Here is a 15,479-nt window from a genome sequence, read left to right on the forward strand (position 1 = left end):
GCCGCAAATACAAAAACGCAAAATAAACAGCAAAAAGAGACAGACCTGAGCGTAAAACTCAAATCGGAAGCGTAACACTCAAAACGGAGCACTTTCGAAACAAGTTTGCAAACCAGAACACTTACTTCCAGGTTTGCAATGTTTGGGTTCCAAGTTGTTTGAGTCCCAAGGCATTTGAGAACCAAGGTACCACTGTATATCACCACTGGTGGCATGTCACGACACTGGAAACCAGATATCGCCCTGCCCTTTCGATTTAACCTTTTGGGTTACATACGCTTCAGGTTACAGACTCCACTAACCCAGAAATAGCTTCAGGTTAAGAACTTTGCTTCAGGATGAGAACAGAAATTGTGCTCCGGCGGCGCGGCGGCAGCAGGAGGCCCCATTAGCTAAAGTGGTGCTTCAGGTTAAGAACAGTTTCAGGTTAAGAACGGACCTCCGGAACGAATTAAGTACTTAACCCAATGTACTACTGTATCGCCCTGCCCTATCGATAAACGCCAAGTCCGTCGATTCCAAGGGGGTCTTTCTTATCCGAATATTCCTATTCTTTGCTGCGTTCCTATCCTGCCGTTTTCTCTAAACGGCCGCACGTGTCCCAGAGAGAAGGAGAGCTGGGCCAGAGGTGGGGCTAGAGGCGGCCGAGGCCAGGCAACCCAATACCTGCAAAGGTCGCCCGTGCTTAACCCCGACAAATGTCACCGCAAGGCATCCAGCTAGGCCACTTCCCTGCGTGTCCTTTTGTAGGCGAGCGGCAGCGGCCTAAGGCCAGGTATTTGGAAACGCCTCACAGGAGCCCGCCTGCAGGTTTTGGGGGCTGCCAAAAGCCCAGGACTCTGAATGTTGCTGCGAACTGAGCCGGTACTCATTCAGGATCTGCTCAGGGACCCAGAGGGGACGAGTCGGACTGCAAGGCCGGCTCCAGAGCTGCCTTCTCCCCGTGTAATTAAAACCCGAAAGCTCCTTTTACGAGTAATTGTTTAAAGCCCATTAATCGCAAATAAAAAAAACGTTTTCAGCTGGCAGTGCTGCTGCGGAATCTGGAACAATATGGCTGCTCGACTGCATTCTTCTGGCAAGAGGTCCAGGCCGCCTTGTAAATCGGCAGCGGAATTTTTCACCTTCCCCTCTTTTTAAAGATGCAGAAAGAAATGCGGCGTCGATCTCGCGTCTTTATAAAGGCAAGGCTGGAAGAGGGGCCCCTGGACAACTGTTTCCTCGTTAAAAAGCCAAAAAATCAGCAGAGAGACAAAGGAAGTCAAACGTTTTGCCCCAATTTATCATTTTAAGGATTCCTTCTGGGGCAAGTTGAACGTATTGATTTAAACAGGTGGTTTCCATTTGGCGCAGAATCCGGCCGGAAGCTTTCGGGAAGCCTGCGGACAGCTTTGCCTCGTTTGTGCCGCGGGGACTAACGTTCACAAGTAGACTGCCCCTGAGTCTGGAGGTTTGACTAAGAGCCACTGACTAACTCCCCTTCCACAAGGTAGCTGGAGTTTTCTACGCCTTCTTCGACGGCAGAGCCGTGTGGCAAGCAGCCATCAATCTCTTTTTATTAAGATATCTGAGTCGGCGGCCCTCGCCGGCTCCCAGGCCCATCTAGCTCCTTGCCGCCTGCACTGACTGGCAGCAATGCCCCTCCAGATTTTCAGGCGTTACCTGGAGACATTGTCACCTGGGAGTGAGCTTGCAGCATTTAAATCAGCTGAGCTGATTTAAAGACGAACCGAGGGAGCTGCCTTGTGCTGGTTTTGGTCCATCTTACACTTCGCCCCCCCCCCTTCATGGATCACTGCCTTGCCGTGGCGAAGGGGCTTGAATAACTCAGAGAAGCTATGAACTATGCCGAGCAGAGCACCCAAGATGAACGGCCACCTCATGAGAAGAGAAGACTCCCTGGAAAAGACCCTGATGTTGGGAAAGATGGAGGGCGCAAGGAGAAGGCGACAACAGAGGACAAGGTGGTGGGACAGTGTTCTCGAAGAGACCAGCATGAGTTTGACCAAACTGGGGGAGGCAGTGGAAGACAGGAGGGCCTGGCGTGCTCTGGGCCAGGGGGTCACGAAGAGGCGGACACCACTAAACGACTAAACAGCAACACACTTCGCCCTCCTCCCCAAGATGCTGAAACCTCATCTTTGCCCAGCTGCAAAAAGGGGCAACTGACCCTCAGGTGAGAACAGCCTTGCTGGGGACAGGCCAGGGAACCGTCCATGGATATGTTCTGACCCGCCAGCTGAAGACCCAGCCAGACTGGCCTTTTCCCGTTAAAGATGGCTCAGGTGGCAGAGCCTGAAGCTCTTGATCTCAGGGTTGTGCGTTCAAATCCCAACCTCTCCTCGCTTGTACAACACTCAATTCCTCCGATTCTGGCCTTCCCCTCCATGGATTTGAGGCTCCAAAGGGCCTGAATGCAAGCGAGGACACCCTCGCCATGTGTGGCTCCCAGCAACTGGTAGCCGGGGGCAGAAAACGCGCCATCACGGCCAGTAGGCACTTTTCAGGCGACCTCTCGCTTGCAAATCCTCCTGGCCTTTCTTGCAATGCTCCTTAGTCCAAACAACTCAAAACTTATTTGTCTTTCGTTTAAAGCGGAGTGGGGGCAGAAAACCAAAGTACTGCGGCTTTTTTCCTCCCTGCTGTTCCTGCGCAGAAGGTTAGACTTATTTGTTAACCTTGAAAGCTGCAAGTGCAAACCGTCTTGACAAACAAATCCTTGAGGGAAAATGTGCTTGCTCGAGATATTGCGCCGTTATCTGGGCCGGGGAGTTGTTCGGCCAGAGGCACACACAGGTGCCACTCAAGGTCCCTCTCTCCTGGGCCGGCCAGCTGGCCGCTCCGGCCTCTGGAAGAACCGGCCGGCCTTGAGTTCCGGTTCTCCATCTCCCCATCCCCAGAGGAAAATTTTCGGGGAGATTGCGGGGCAGCAGGGAGGTCAAGTCTGCTGGACGGACGCAACTTTGTTGAGCCATGCAACCCGGTTCATTTGCTGAGTTGCAGAGTTGCAAGGGACCCCAGGGGACATCTAGTCTAGGATTCACGAGTTTCACTGCACATACTGGGTGAGGCAGGTGTGTGCTAGGGAGCCATTTATATCCTGGAATGGATGGCATAGCTTGGTGCTACCTTTGCATGGAAGGACAGATCCTGAAGCTGAGGCTCCCAGACTTTGGCCACCTCATGAGAAGAGAAGACTCCCTGGAAAAGACCCTGATGTTGGGAAAGATGGAGGGCCCAAGGCGAAGGGGACGACAGAGGACGAGATGATGGGACAGTGTTCTCAAAGCTGCCAGCATGAGTTTGACCAAACTGCGGGAGGCAGTGGAAGACAGGAGGGCCTGGCGTGCTCTGGTCCAGGGGGTCACGAAGAGTTGGACACGACTAAACAACAACAACACCTTTGCATGCGCAACACCTTCCAGTGCGGCTGGGAAACAAACCCTAGGGAGCCACTTCCAGCGCTGAGCAAGGCGGACAGGCTCCCTCACCCCCAGCCTGAGCAGAATCGGAACCTTCTCGGCACACACACCCCAAACCTAAATTTTAAAGCAAAGCACAAGTCCCAGAAGCACACAATGCAAAAACAACAAAGATGTTGGTTGCCAGCAAGCCGTTTGGGGTGGGGGGTGGGGCGAGAGAGCATCTTACATAAGCTCCGAAGGTAGCGTACCCTTGAGGCACCGAAAGAGCGAGGGCAATTCTGGAACGCAGCAAGAGTGTGTTTGTAGTAAACAATCTGGATAACAAACCTTTAATGACTCACGAGGGGCGGCCTCCGCACTCTGCATCTGAAGCAGCACCGTGCCATTTTGATTCGTCACGGCTTCCCCCCACCCACCCACCCACCGCCGGTGCCAAAAAATCCTGTAGTCTGTGCCATGTGAGTTGTCAAGAGACCCTCTCCCAATTCTCAGCGCGCCGCCGTTCAACTCTGGAACTCGCCGCCGCAGGAGGAATGTGACGGTCGGCAAGCTCTTTGAAAATGGGTTGGGCAAATTCAGAGAGCGGGAGCAGGAAATAATAATATTAATAATAATAATAATAATAATAATAATAATAATAATTTATTTATACCCTGCCCTCCCCAGCCAAGACCGGGCTCAGGGCGGCTAACAACCAATAATATAAACAAGTTGATTAAAATACAATTTAAAAGATTAAGATACAACATTAAAACAATTAGGGCGCAATCTCTTCATAGGAGGAGAAAGGAAAAAGAAAGAGGGGGAGGGAATCAAACTGAATCTGAGCCAAAGGCCAGGTGGAACAACTCTGTCTTGCAGGCCCTGCGGAAAGAAATCAGATCCTGCAGGGCCCTGGTCTCATGAGGCAGAGCGTTCCACCAGGTTGGAGCCAGTGTTGAGAAGGCCCTGGCTCTGGTTGAGGCCAATCTAACTTCCTTAGGGCCTGGGACCTCTAGGGTGTTGCTATATATGGACCTTAAGGTCCTCCGTGGAGCATACCAGGAGAGGGGGTCCCGTAGGTACGAGGGTCCTAGGCCGTGACAGGCTTTAAAGGTCAAAACCAGCACCTTGAACCTGACCCTGTACTCCTCCGGGAGCCAAATGCTTCCAAACAGCACTTGCTGGAAAGGGCAGGAGGGGAGAGAGGCCTCTTGCGCTCAACGTGCAGGTTTCGCACACGCATCTCTGCGAGAACGGAAGAGCCGCCGGCCTGACCCAGAAAGATCTTCTTATGTTCTTTCGTGTGCCTTTGAAGAGCCAGTCCCTCTTCCCCACACAGGGAAATTCAACTCTGCAATGACGGGAACGTGGGCCTCCTAAGAGCTCCCGGCGCCCGCAACAAACTACAATTCCCAGGATTCTCCCAGCATGAAACAGCCACAGCAGGCGCCGCGACTCTCCAGCGGTCTAGCTTCGCCCCTCTTGCCTTGCCTCCCGACGCGGGCAGATGCCAAGCGACTAAGGATGGGGCCTGGGCAATAACGGAAGAGGAGACTGAGGAGACTCGATACTGCGAACGCCGAGAGGTTCAGTGCCCCAGGGGCTGGCTAGCCCTCTAAATGAAAGAACCCGGCGCAATCTTTTTGGCAGACTGACTCTCCTCTGCTTGCCTAGTTATAGTTCGCAGGGAATGATGCTGGGGCACGTGCCCCCAGTATCTTAGGTTATTCCCAGGGGGGAGGGTGGGGAGGAGAGGGGTCCGCCCACACCCTTTGGCTCCTTCTCCCTGTTAAATCAGCTTTTCTCAACCTGGTTACCTGACAGGGGTTGATGGTAGTAGTAGTCCAGTGCAGGTTGCATTAAATATTTGGGGGAAGCAGGCTGTCTCAAATATAAAAGAATACATTTCTTAACAGGCTGCTGCAGACAGGACAGATCCGACTAATGCTTTTCTTTCTTTCTTTCTTTCTTTCTTTCTTTCTTTCTTTCTTTCTTTCTCTCTCTCTCTCTCTCTCTCTCTCTCTTTACAAGAGTTCTCCGAAGGGCCTTAAAAAACAGAAACCAAACAAACCAAACTCAGTGGGAAAGTTTTATTGAATTGTACCCAGGTCTCCGTTTAAAGCCTCCACTTTTATAGTATTGTTAATGAGGCAGCGAAGGGCGTGTGGCTCTTTACACCCTGGGTTGGTTTGAACTGGGAGTCCCGAGAGGGGAGTCTGCGCCTCTTGCACAGCAGTCGTGTTGGGGGGGCTCTGGGTGGCCTTTGCCAGCTTGGTGCCCTCTCCTCCAGAGGTTTTGGAGTAAAACACCCGGGGGCTGGGGGGGCTGCACTCCAGAGCACCTGGAGGGCACCAGGTTGCCGAAGCCTGCCTTGCGGGTTGAGCACACGGCTTTGGCAAGGACCTGAGGTTGCATAACAAGCCTTTCTTCGCATCGCTGCCATTTCAGGAGCCCAGGAAAGGGGCCTTGGGCAGCCAGACTACCGAGGTCCACTGAAGCCAGTGTTGGCAGCACTGACTGGCAGCAAGGGCTCCCTGCGGGTTCAGGCAGGGGGGAATCCTGGCAGAGGGAATGAACCCGGGACCTGCTAGGCATACAAAGCCCTGCTCCTTCCCTTAAATGCAAAGCAAGATGCCAGTCCTCATCGTCTGATTGAAATAAGGACGGAAGAAGCTACCGATATTCTAACAAGCTCCATATTGCCCACACTGACGCGGCAGCAGAGACGCCACCGAGAACAGAACCTGCAAGAGGGCCATCCTACCCTTGTTCATCGTTGCTTTCTATTATTTCCATTTCTGCTCAATGTTTCAGGGCAGCGTTTTCAAAACAAGGACACACGCCCTGCCATTCTGCACGGGCTGGCAGCCTGCTGCGCGCTTCTACGGGAGGGAAGTCTGGCAGAAGAGCAGCCTCAAAAAAGGTCTGTTGGCGCACCCCCAAGCCCCAGAACGCCGCTCCGTGTTTTGCATGGAATAACGCTTGCACAAATGTGGCCGCTTCGACGCCCGCTTTTATATATAGCCAAAGGACGGATATATAGACAGGAGGGGCACAATTATACCCCTCTGTGTTCCAAATGCCACAGTCCAGAGAAGCCGTTTGGGGGACTGGTACAGCGGGCGGTTTTTGAGGGGAGGGACAGCAGCGGTTCGGGGCCCGTTTGAGAAGCGCTTGTGGAGAGGCCTGGAAGGCGGCGCGACCCACACCGCCTCTGCTTAAGCGTGGAGAAAACAGCCGTGTTCCTAGTTATCCCCCGGTTAAGCATTGCAACGCACGATGTCAAACTTTAACTTCGATGCACGTAAACACGGCCGGCAGCTGGGTCAGAAGTCACTTGCTCGCGAGTAACCTCACTGCGTGCGCACTCGCAGCGGACGGGGGAAACTCAAGGAACCGTCTCCCCTCGTCTCTCATGTTCAAAACCTGTTGTGATGTTGCTCAGGACAGGGCGGGGGAATGTTCCCCACTGAAAAGCAGCTGCTGCCAGCCAGTGTAGCCTATATCAAGCTGGATGGATGAACGTTACACAAGGCAGCTTTCCCAAGTCTGAGCTCCTTGCATTCTGGCTATGTAGTAAAAGCCAGGGGAAACCAAAACTTCTTTTTCCTCTCTCTGCAAAGCCTCCCGCTTGCACTTAAGAAACCAACTTTTGGGATCTCAAAAGCACGGGGCTTCCCTACACAAAAAACAACAACCCGTATCCGGGGTAAGAAAAAAACCCAACAACTAAAACAACTAAAAGAATCCTTAGTCCCGTCCAGAAGAAGAAGAGTTTTGTTTTCCAGCGCTTTCAAGGAACGCATTTCAGAAAATGGCTTAGGTCACGTCCGAGGTTGCCAAATGCATTTCTCAGATCGACCGCCTCGGTTTTTTCTAACACGGGGGGAAAAACCAAAGAATGTACAACTGGGAAAAAGAGAGAGAAGGGGAAGAACGAAAACTGTGCAGAGTATAACGGCCACCTCCAGTTATTATGGGGTGCTTGTTTGGCACTGCAATGCCGAACTGTTTCCAAACTGACTGTGTTTATTTACTTACAAAATTATAATTTTTTTATCCCATCTGTCGCCATAAGGTTCCAGGGAGGGGTTACTACAAAACTATTAAACCAGACCAAAATAAGGTTCCAATGGTCTTTCTTTCTTTCTTTCATTCTTCGTTTCTTTCTTTCTTTCATCCATTCCAAATGGTAGAGGGCTGTATTAAATTCGCATCTCCCCCTCCCAAAAAATAATAATTCTGCCCTCCCAGGAGATGCAAGGCAAGCCACGTCTTTTCCTGAAAGTGATGCCCATCTCTGGGTTTTGCATGGGCAGAACCAGTCCGGCCTGAGAAGTCGAATGTGCAAAATTGGAACTGTGGGAGGGAACGGGGCAGAGAGGACACATGCCCCAGAGTTTTACGGGCTGAACAAACAGGCCGTTTCGGCTGGGAGCCTGACACATGCACAATACTAGATTAAGAGAGATTTTCGGACTTGGTCACCTCCGGAGGAGGACCCCTTTCTTCCTCCTTCTGCTTCTCTGGAAACGAGAGGCAGAGAGAGATTGCCTGGCGGGGAGGAAGGCCGACGAGGAACGGAATATAAAAGAGTGTGTTTCGCGGAAGCGGCCCCGATGGCGGAGAGCAAACACAACGGCTGCTTCGTGTTTTGATTGGGGATAATGGCAGCTGCTTGCATCAAGCGCAGAGAGAGACGGCAAATCAGCAGCCCCCGCCAAACAGAACGATCCCTGCTAATACGCGAGAGGCCGTCCCTACGCAAAGCAAGGAACTTTGGCCTGGAAATGGGAGAGTTCTGATAAGCCAGCTTCCAGGTGATTCATCTCGTCAACAGGTGTCTTTCTTCCTGTTGTTATTAAGCCACTGCTCCAAATAAAAGCCCCCCACTGCCGGCAAGGCTCTTGCAGGCCTGGTTCTAGGAACCCGACATCGCGACCAAAATACATCCCCAAACACAAGTGATGCAACTGCCCAGGAGCCACGAGGCACAGAGGGAGGACAGACTGGCCCCACGCAGCTCAAACACAGCCCCAAATAACAGCCTGCTCAACCTGTAGGTCAGCACAGACCCACACCAGCGCTGCTCCCCACAGACTGCTTCTAATATATCTATATATTCTCTCCTAGACAATGAAACCCTTGCAGACGCGTGTATCTTCCAGCTTAACAGGGAGCGCCTTCCCCCGAAATCTGGGAGCTACAGAGGAAACTGCCTTGCGCAGAGCCCGGGCCACTGACTCCATCTAGCTCAATACTGCCCACACTGGCTGGCAGCAGCTCTCTCCAGGATTTCTGCCAGATATTTTTTCCTGAAATTATAATGATTGTGCTGAACCAATGTAAGAGCAATTAGCTCCGACATGGGGCCTCGGCGTGGCAGAAGGGGGATGCGCCCTGCAGGACCCCCCCCCAACTCTTAGCGAAGCAAGGAGCACTGGGCCAGCCCCTCTCCTCCATTTCCTTCTCCCAGCTGCTCTGCCCCGAGAGACGGTCCTTTCCTTACAAACAAGCCAAGGTTCAAGTCCTCATGGGTCCGAACAAAGCGCCGGTTTCAGCCTTGGGAGCAGAATCGCCTCCCTCCTGCAAGCGGCTGGCCGAGGGGGTCCATCTATCTCAGCAATGTCTCCTGCGCTGACCGACAGGAGCTGCCCAGGGGTTGGGGGGGGGCTTTTTCAGCCCTGCCCGGAGATGCCATCTGGAACAGAACCACGGCCCTGACATGCCAACCGGGACACGGAATCCAGTGTGGCACTTAATGACTGTTATCAGGATGCGTGGAGAAGGAGGCCTCCGGGAAGATAAGCGCGATCTGTTTATTATCTCATGCCTGCTTTCGTGCTCGCCGCCTCTTCCGCCTTGTTACGGTTTTAGCGTAATACAGCTTTTCCTTGTGATGTTTTCGCTTTTATGCATTTGTCTCCACGTCCCGCGTGACGCCTTAAAAAGAGACACGCGCGGGAACCATCTTCCCTCTGACGTTCAGAGGCACCAGCCAACGGTCTTACACTTTCAGAGCATGCCAACAACTTTTCTTTTTGTACCCAGGCTCCCCTCGCCTCCATCCTTATTCCGGACATCGTGATCTATCGGTCTGCCGCAATGTTTAGCTGGTGACACATCACAGATACCGCCCTGCCCTACTAGCGGCTTATGAAGCCTAAACTACGTTTTATGTTATTTTATTTCGCCTGAATGCCTTCCCGCCATCTCATACAACTGCTTCAATACTTTTGGATGCTAAGCGGCGTACAGATGCTTTTGATAACTAACTAAAGGAAACTTGCTTTGTGAAGCATATAAAAATCTCTAGGCACATAACGAGTCTCGTGTCCAAATTCAGGAGAGAATAATTCTAGAGATGTGCTCTCCATTCTTCTATTATTATTATTATTATTATTATTATTATTATTATTATTATTTCTACTCTTATCAGTTTCGTTAAAGCTTATTACTCAACGCCCTCCAGGCAAGTACAAAAGTCATATAACTACCACCAGAAGAGAGGGCATAATCCCAGACGGCTCCTTTCCAATCACCTGGAACTGTTATGATTAATTCTAATTCTACTAGTTCCTAGCTAGTTACGGGTGATGCAAGCCCACACACGCTGACCCCGAAGCAAACCCCACCGAACCAGTGGATTCTGAGTAGACCACACTTCGAGGCTGCTACTACCAATTCTAATTATGCAGATACTAGAATAACGCCCACCACTGTTACTGCTAGCGTGCCACCGTAATACTGTTTATATCAATAAAACAAACTCTCGACAAGTCAAAAACACGAATCATGGCCACTCCTATTACGGGGAAAGAGAAAAGCATCAGCCCAGAGGTCTCTCCTCTTCACGTGCCTTCTACTATTATAATTGAGGCTACTCCCAGTAATACTACCAGTAGTAAATGGAGTAATCACCCCAGCGGTCTCTTCTCCAGACACACCCTGTCATTAGGATTTAAATCTTCTGCTACTACTATTCGCGATACCGAAAAATCACCCCAGAGGACTTCCCTGAACGTCCCGCCTTGGGTTGTGATTTCAATCTACTACTCTTATTTGTTAGTTGATTGATTTATGCACCACAACGTCTCAGAGGAGCAGCAGCCACAGCGGAGAACTTAAACAGAGCATTGCAAGGATACACAGTTACGTATAAAAACACTGCATTAATACAAAGTTACGAAAGAATAAATAAAAAGAGGAGCTTCTCTATCCTCTTCCTCTCCTTCTCCTCCTGTTCCACACCAGGAACAGGTCTTCTTCCCTGAATGTCCCGATGAATGAAATTTCCACAACCGCTCCCCAGTTGCAGCCCCCCAAGATCTGGGTTAGCAGCCCGCCAAGGCGATCCCGGTCTCCTAAACTGGCACCGCTTAATCAATGCCTTGCAATCGGGTCTCCTCTTGCCATTCCAATTTACGTCGGCTACAACCCTATCGCTAGCGCTGCCCCGAATATTGCAACTGCCCTCAAAATCTCCCCTATGTAAACCTGGCACCCTAAACCTGGCACCTGAGGCCTCCCTCGAAAGCACCCCCTTCCATTGCAACTCTTGACCATTACGTTTTAAGTCTTCCACTACTGCCAAGCGCATCGCAGACACACCGATGGGCACCACCACCACCAACACCCCAATCTTGAGCGGTTACCCCCTTTCAAGGGCAATTTAAAGTCTAGTTGAGCTGGCAGGGCCGTGGGTCCGAGCCCCACGTTGGGCAAAACCTTGCAAGGGGTCGGGCCAAGTGACATTTGGCGTCTGTTAAAACTCTGCCAATTCTAGGATTCTACTAAGCGGGTTGCTAAACGCATTGCAAACACTCCGGAGCGCAACTCCAAGTCCAAAATCACTCCGTCCCCCAATACAACCCCCAGCATCCCGATTAACGTACTGCAGTCACCCCAGATGCCTCCCCACCAGCTAGAACTCCCCATAACTACTTGGGGGGCACCCCAAAGGCCTACTCCCCTCCCCATGTGCCCTCCAGCAAGTGGGGCCAGATGTTGGGGGCCCCACCCCCCGAGGCCTCCAATCCGCAGCCAGGCACCTGGGCTTGGTGTCTGCAGCCCAGTTGGGGCCCCTTGAGGTCCGCTATGGGGCAGAGATACAAAGAGGGGCCACGTCCAGGAAGCAAGGATTTGATTTCCCCCATTGGGGGGCTGAGATGCAAAAGCCAAGGCTGGTTTTCTCCTGACACCTGCAGTGAAGGCCCACCCCACATCTCACTGACCCTTCTGGCTGTTACCCCCCCATTCACCCCCCAGCCCAGGAGCCCCTCAATTCCCTCTCCCTCCTGTCCATTCACCCCACCCCCTATTCCTGCCCCCCTATTCTCTCTCTACCCCATTCACCCCCCACCCCACCTCAGAAGCCCTTGGGTTATTTTCTCCCTCCTGTCTGTCCGCCCCCTATTCCCTCCCCATGTCCCCCTTCTCTCCCCCCTTCTGCACCCCCACCTCAGGAGCCCCTCGGTTTCCTCCCCCCCTCCCTCCCGTCCCTTACCCCCCCCATCTCCCCCCACCTCAGGGGTCCTACGATGACCGTTACCCCCCACCCTAGATCCCCCTGATACCCCTCACTCGCCTTTCTGCCCCCTCCTGCCCCCCACCCCTTCTTCCCCACATTTCCGCCCCCCTTTCCCTCCTCTCCCTCTCCTTCTGCACCCCCCATCTCAGCCTTGCAAATACCCTCTTCTGCCTGTCTCAGGAGCCCCCCCCCCGATTCCCTCCCTCCCTCCCGCCCCTCACCCCCTATTCCCCCATAGATCTCCCCACCTGAGTAATCCTATGATTACCATTATCCCCCCCTCATATCCCTCTCACTCGCCTTTCTGCACCCTCTCGATCCACTCCCCCCACCCCCTATATCCCCCGCCCCATGCCCCCCTCTATCTTTCTGCACCCCCCACCTCGGACAGGAGGGGGTAAGAGACGGGAAAGAAGGGAGGAAATCGAGGTGGGGGTGCAGAAGGGGGAAAGAGGGGGCCTTTCTGCACCCTCCTGCCCCCCCACCCCTTCGCCCCCATCTCTCCTCTCTCCCCCCTTCTGCCCCCCCACCTCAGGAGCCCCTCGATTTCCTCCCTCCCTCCTGCCCCTTACCCCCTATTCCCCCATAGATCTCCCCACCTGAGTGATCCGACCATTATCATTATCCCCCACCCCATCTCTTTCCCGTCTGTTACCCCCTCCTGCCCACCCCCTATTTCCTCCCATATCCCCCCACCTCAGGGGTCCTATGACAGCTGTTCCCCCCACCCTAGATCCCCCCTTATATCCCCCCTCCCCCTCCTGTCCCCCCCACCCCTTCGCCCCCCCACCTTTCCTCCCCCCTTCTGCACCCCCACCTCGGGAGCCCCTCGCTTCCCTCCCTCCCTCCCTCACCCCCCATCTCCCCCCATCTCAGGGGTCCCTCCATTACCATTACCCCCCACCCCATATCCCCTCCTCACTCGCCTTTCTGCACCCCCTACCCCCCACCCCTTCGCCCCCCAATCCCCCCCTCTCCCCCCACTCACTCTCGGCGAGGCCCCCGGCCAGGAGGGCGAGGGCCGCCCAGGCGAGGAGCCCCGGGGCCCGAGAGGGAGCCCCGCGCCGCATGATGGCGGGGACCCGGACCCGACCGGGAGGACGGCGACGGCGACGAGGCCTCCCTTCTCGGCTTTCCCTCCCGGGCGACGAAGGCGAAGGCGACGCTGCTGCTCCTCCTGAGGTGAAGAAGAGGCCGCGGCGTCGCAGGCAGGCCCGCCTCCTTCCCGGCCAGGCCCCGAGCTCGACGCCCCGCCGGTAAACAAGCCTCCTCCCCGGAGGAGGAGGGAGAGGGAGAGGGAGGCCCCGAGTCGGAGGAGGCTCCTCACGAGGAGGGAAGAGGGCCGCCGCGAGGAGGAGGAGACTCCAGTCAGCTCCCAGGCCGGAAAAGGGCTTCGGGATTAGGGCTATCGCTGCTCTCGTGGTCACCCACGTCCTATTATTATTATTATTATTATTATTATTATTATTATTATTATTATTATTGCTAACATTATTGCTAACAGCCCAGGTGGCTATTATTATTATTATAACTGATATTATTATTACTAACACCCCGGGTGGCTATTATTATTATTATCACTGATATTATTATTGCTAACACCCCAGGTGGCTATTATGATTATCACTGCTAACATTATTGCTAACAGCCCAGTTGGCTATTCTTATTATTATAACTGATATTATTATTGCTAACACCCCAGGTGGCTATTATGATTATTACTGATATTATTATTACTAACAGCCCAGGTGGCTATTATTATTATTACTGATATTATTATTATTGCTAACAGCCCAGGTGGCTATTATTATGATTATAACTGATATTATTATTGCTAACACCCCAGGTGGCTATTCTTATTATCACTGATATTATTATTGCTAACACCCCGGGTGGCTATTATTATTATCACTGATATTATTATTACTGCTAACACCCCGGGTGGCTATTATTATTATTATAACTGATATTATTACTGCTAACACCCCAGGTGGCTATTCTTATTATCACTGATATTATTATTGCTAACAGCCCAGGTGGCTATTATTATTATAACTGATATTATTATTGCTAACACCCCAGGTGGCTATTATTATTATCACTGATATTATTATTGCTAACACCCCAGGTGGCTATTATTATTATTATAACTGCTATTATTATTGCTAACACCCCAGGTGGCTATTATTATTATTATAACTGCTATTATTATTACTAACAGCCCAGGTGGCTATTATTATTATTATCACTGATATTATTATTACTAACAGCCCAGGTGGCTATTATTATTATTACAACTGATATTATTATTGCTAACACCCCAGGTGGCTATTATGATTAACATCCCAGGTGGGCAATAATAATAATAATAATAATAATAATAATAATAATTACTACTACTACTATTGTTGGAAGGAGAGGAACAGCTACAGAACCACAACCATCTGGGGGGTGAGAGGGGGGCTATTTTCTCCAAAGGTCTTTAGTGGCTTTCATTATTATTATTACTGCTATTATTATTACTAACATCCCAGATGGTTATTCCTCCTCCTCCTCCAAAGGTTTTTGGTACCTTTCATCATCATCATCGTTGTCATAATTATTATTATTACTGCTGTTATTATCGCTCCCGCTTTCCTTGGTGGCTTCTGCCATTATTGAAATCGTTACCGTTATTCTCATTCGTTCAGCTCATAGGTGGGCCTTTCCCCCAAAAGGTCTCTGGTGCCTTTCTTCGTTATCATGGCTGTCATTATCTCCGCTAGGAGCCTCCTGGGTGGCTTCCCTTATTATGGAAATTGGGGTTATTATCATCTTTGTGCTGGTTGGCTATATTACTATTACTAATATTACTATTGTTGGAAGGAGAAGAACTACAGGGCGCAGCCTGACTCCCTCCTCTGGCAATCTGCACAGAATTTTTGCTTAATGGTTGCCATCAATTTGATTTTACCGTATTTTTCGCTCTATAAGACGCACCAGACCACAAGACGCACCTAATTTTTGGAGGAGGAAAACAAGAAAAAAAAAATATTCTGAATCTCAGAAACCAGAACAGGAAGAGGGATCGCTGTGCAGTGAAAGCAGCAATCCCTCTTGCTGTTCTGGCTTCTGGGATAGCTGCGCAGCCTGCATTCGCTCCGTAAGACGCACACACATTTCCCCTTACTTTTTAGGAGGGAAAAAGTGAGTCTTATGGAGCAAAAAATACGGTAATTAATTTTTGCAATGAAATGTTTTTAGCATGTTGCATTATTTTATTGTTGTTAGCCGCCCTGAGCCCGGCTTCGGCTGGGGAGGATGGGATATAAATAAAAATTATTATTATTATTATTATTATTACAGAACCACAACCATCTGGGGGTGGGGGCTATTTTCCCCAAAGGTCTTGTGTGGCTTATTATTGCCGCTGTTATTCTCGTCAATGTCCTTGGAAGCTTCTATTATTATTGACATTATTGCCATTAATGTTATATGAAATGATGCGCTTGGGGGACCCCAGGCCCCCTGGGGAGTCAGGCAGCAACACCCCACCCCATGAT

General features: G+C 51.4%; 1 protein-coding gene across 3 annotated transcripts in view; it reads right to left on the reverse strand.

Annotated features, from left to right (window-relative positions):
- The window catches only part of INSR (insulin receptor), a 48,282-nt gene extending 35,040 nt beyond the window's left edge, over window positions 1–13,242 (reverse strand). Inside the window, exon 1 of one of the 3 annotated variants that reach the window (XM_083594370.1) lies at window positions 12,926–13,242. In XM_083594370.1, the coding sequence (XP_083450496.1) occupies window positions 12,926–13,007 (82 nt within the window). In that variant the 5' untranslated portion in view covers window positions 13,008–13,242. Of the gene's footprint in view, window positions 1–125; window positions 190–11,302; window positions 11,361–12,925 lie in introns of those variants that run through there. The other 2 variants (XM_083594369.1, XM_083594371.1) reach the window with 2 other exon arrangements.
- Window positions 13,243–15,479: the final 2,237 nt, after the last annotated feature.

This window comes from Podarcis filfolensis, assembly GCF_964270895.1.
Source record: "Podarcis filfolensis genome assembly, chromosome: 18".
Taxonomy (NCBI): Eukaryota; Metazoa; Chordata; class Lepidosauria; order Squamata; family Lacertidae; genus Podarcis; species Podarcis filfolensis.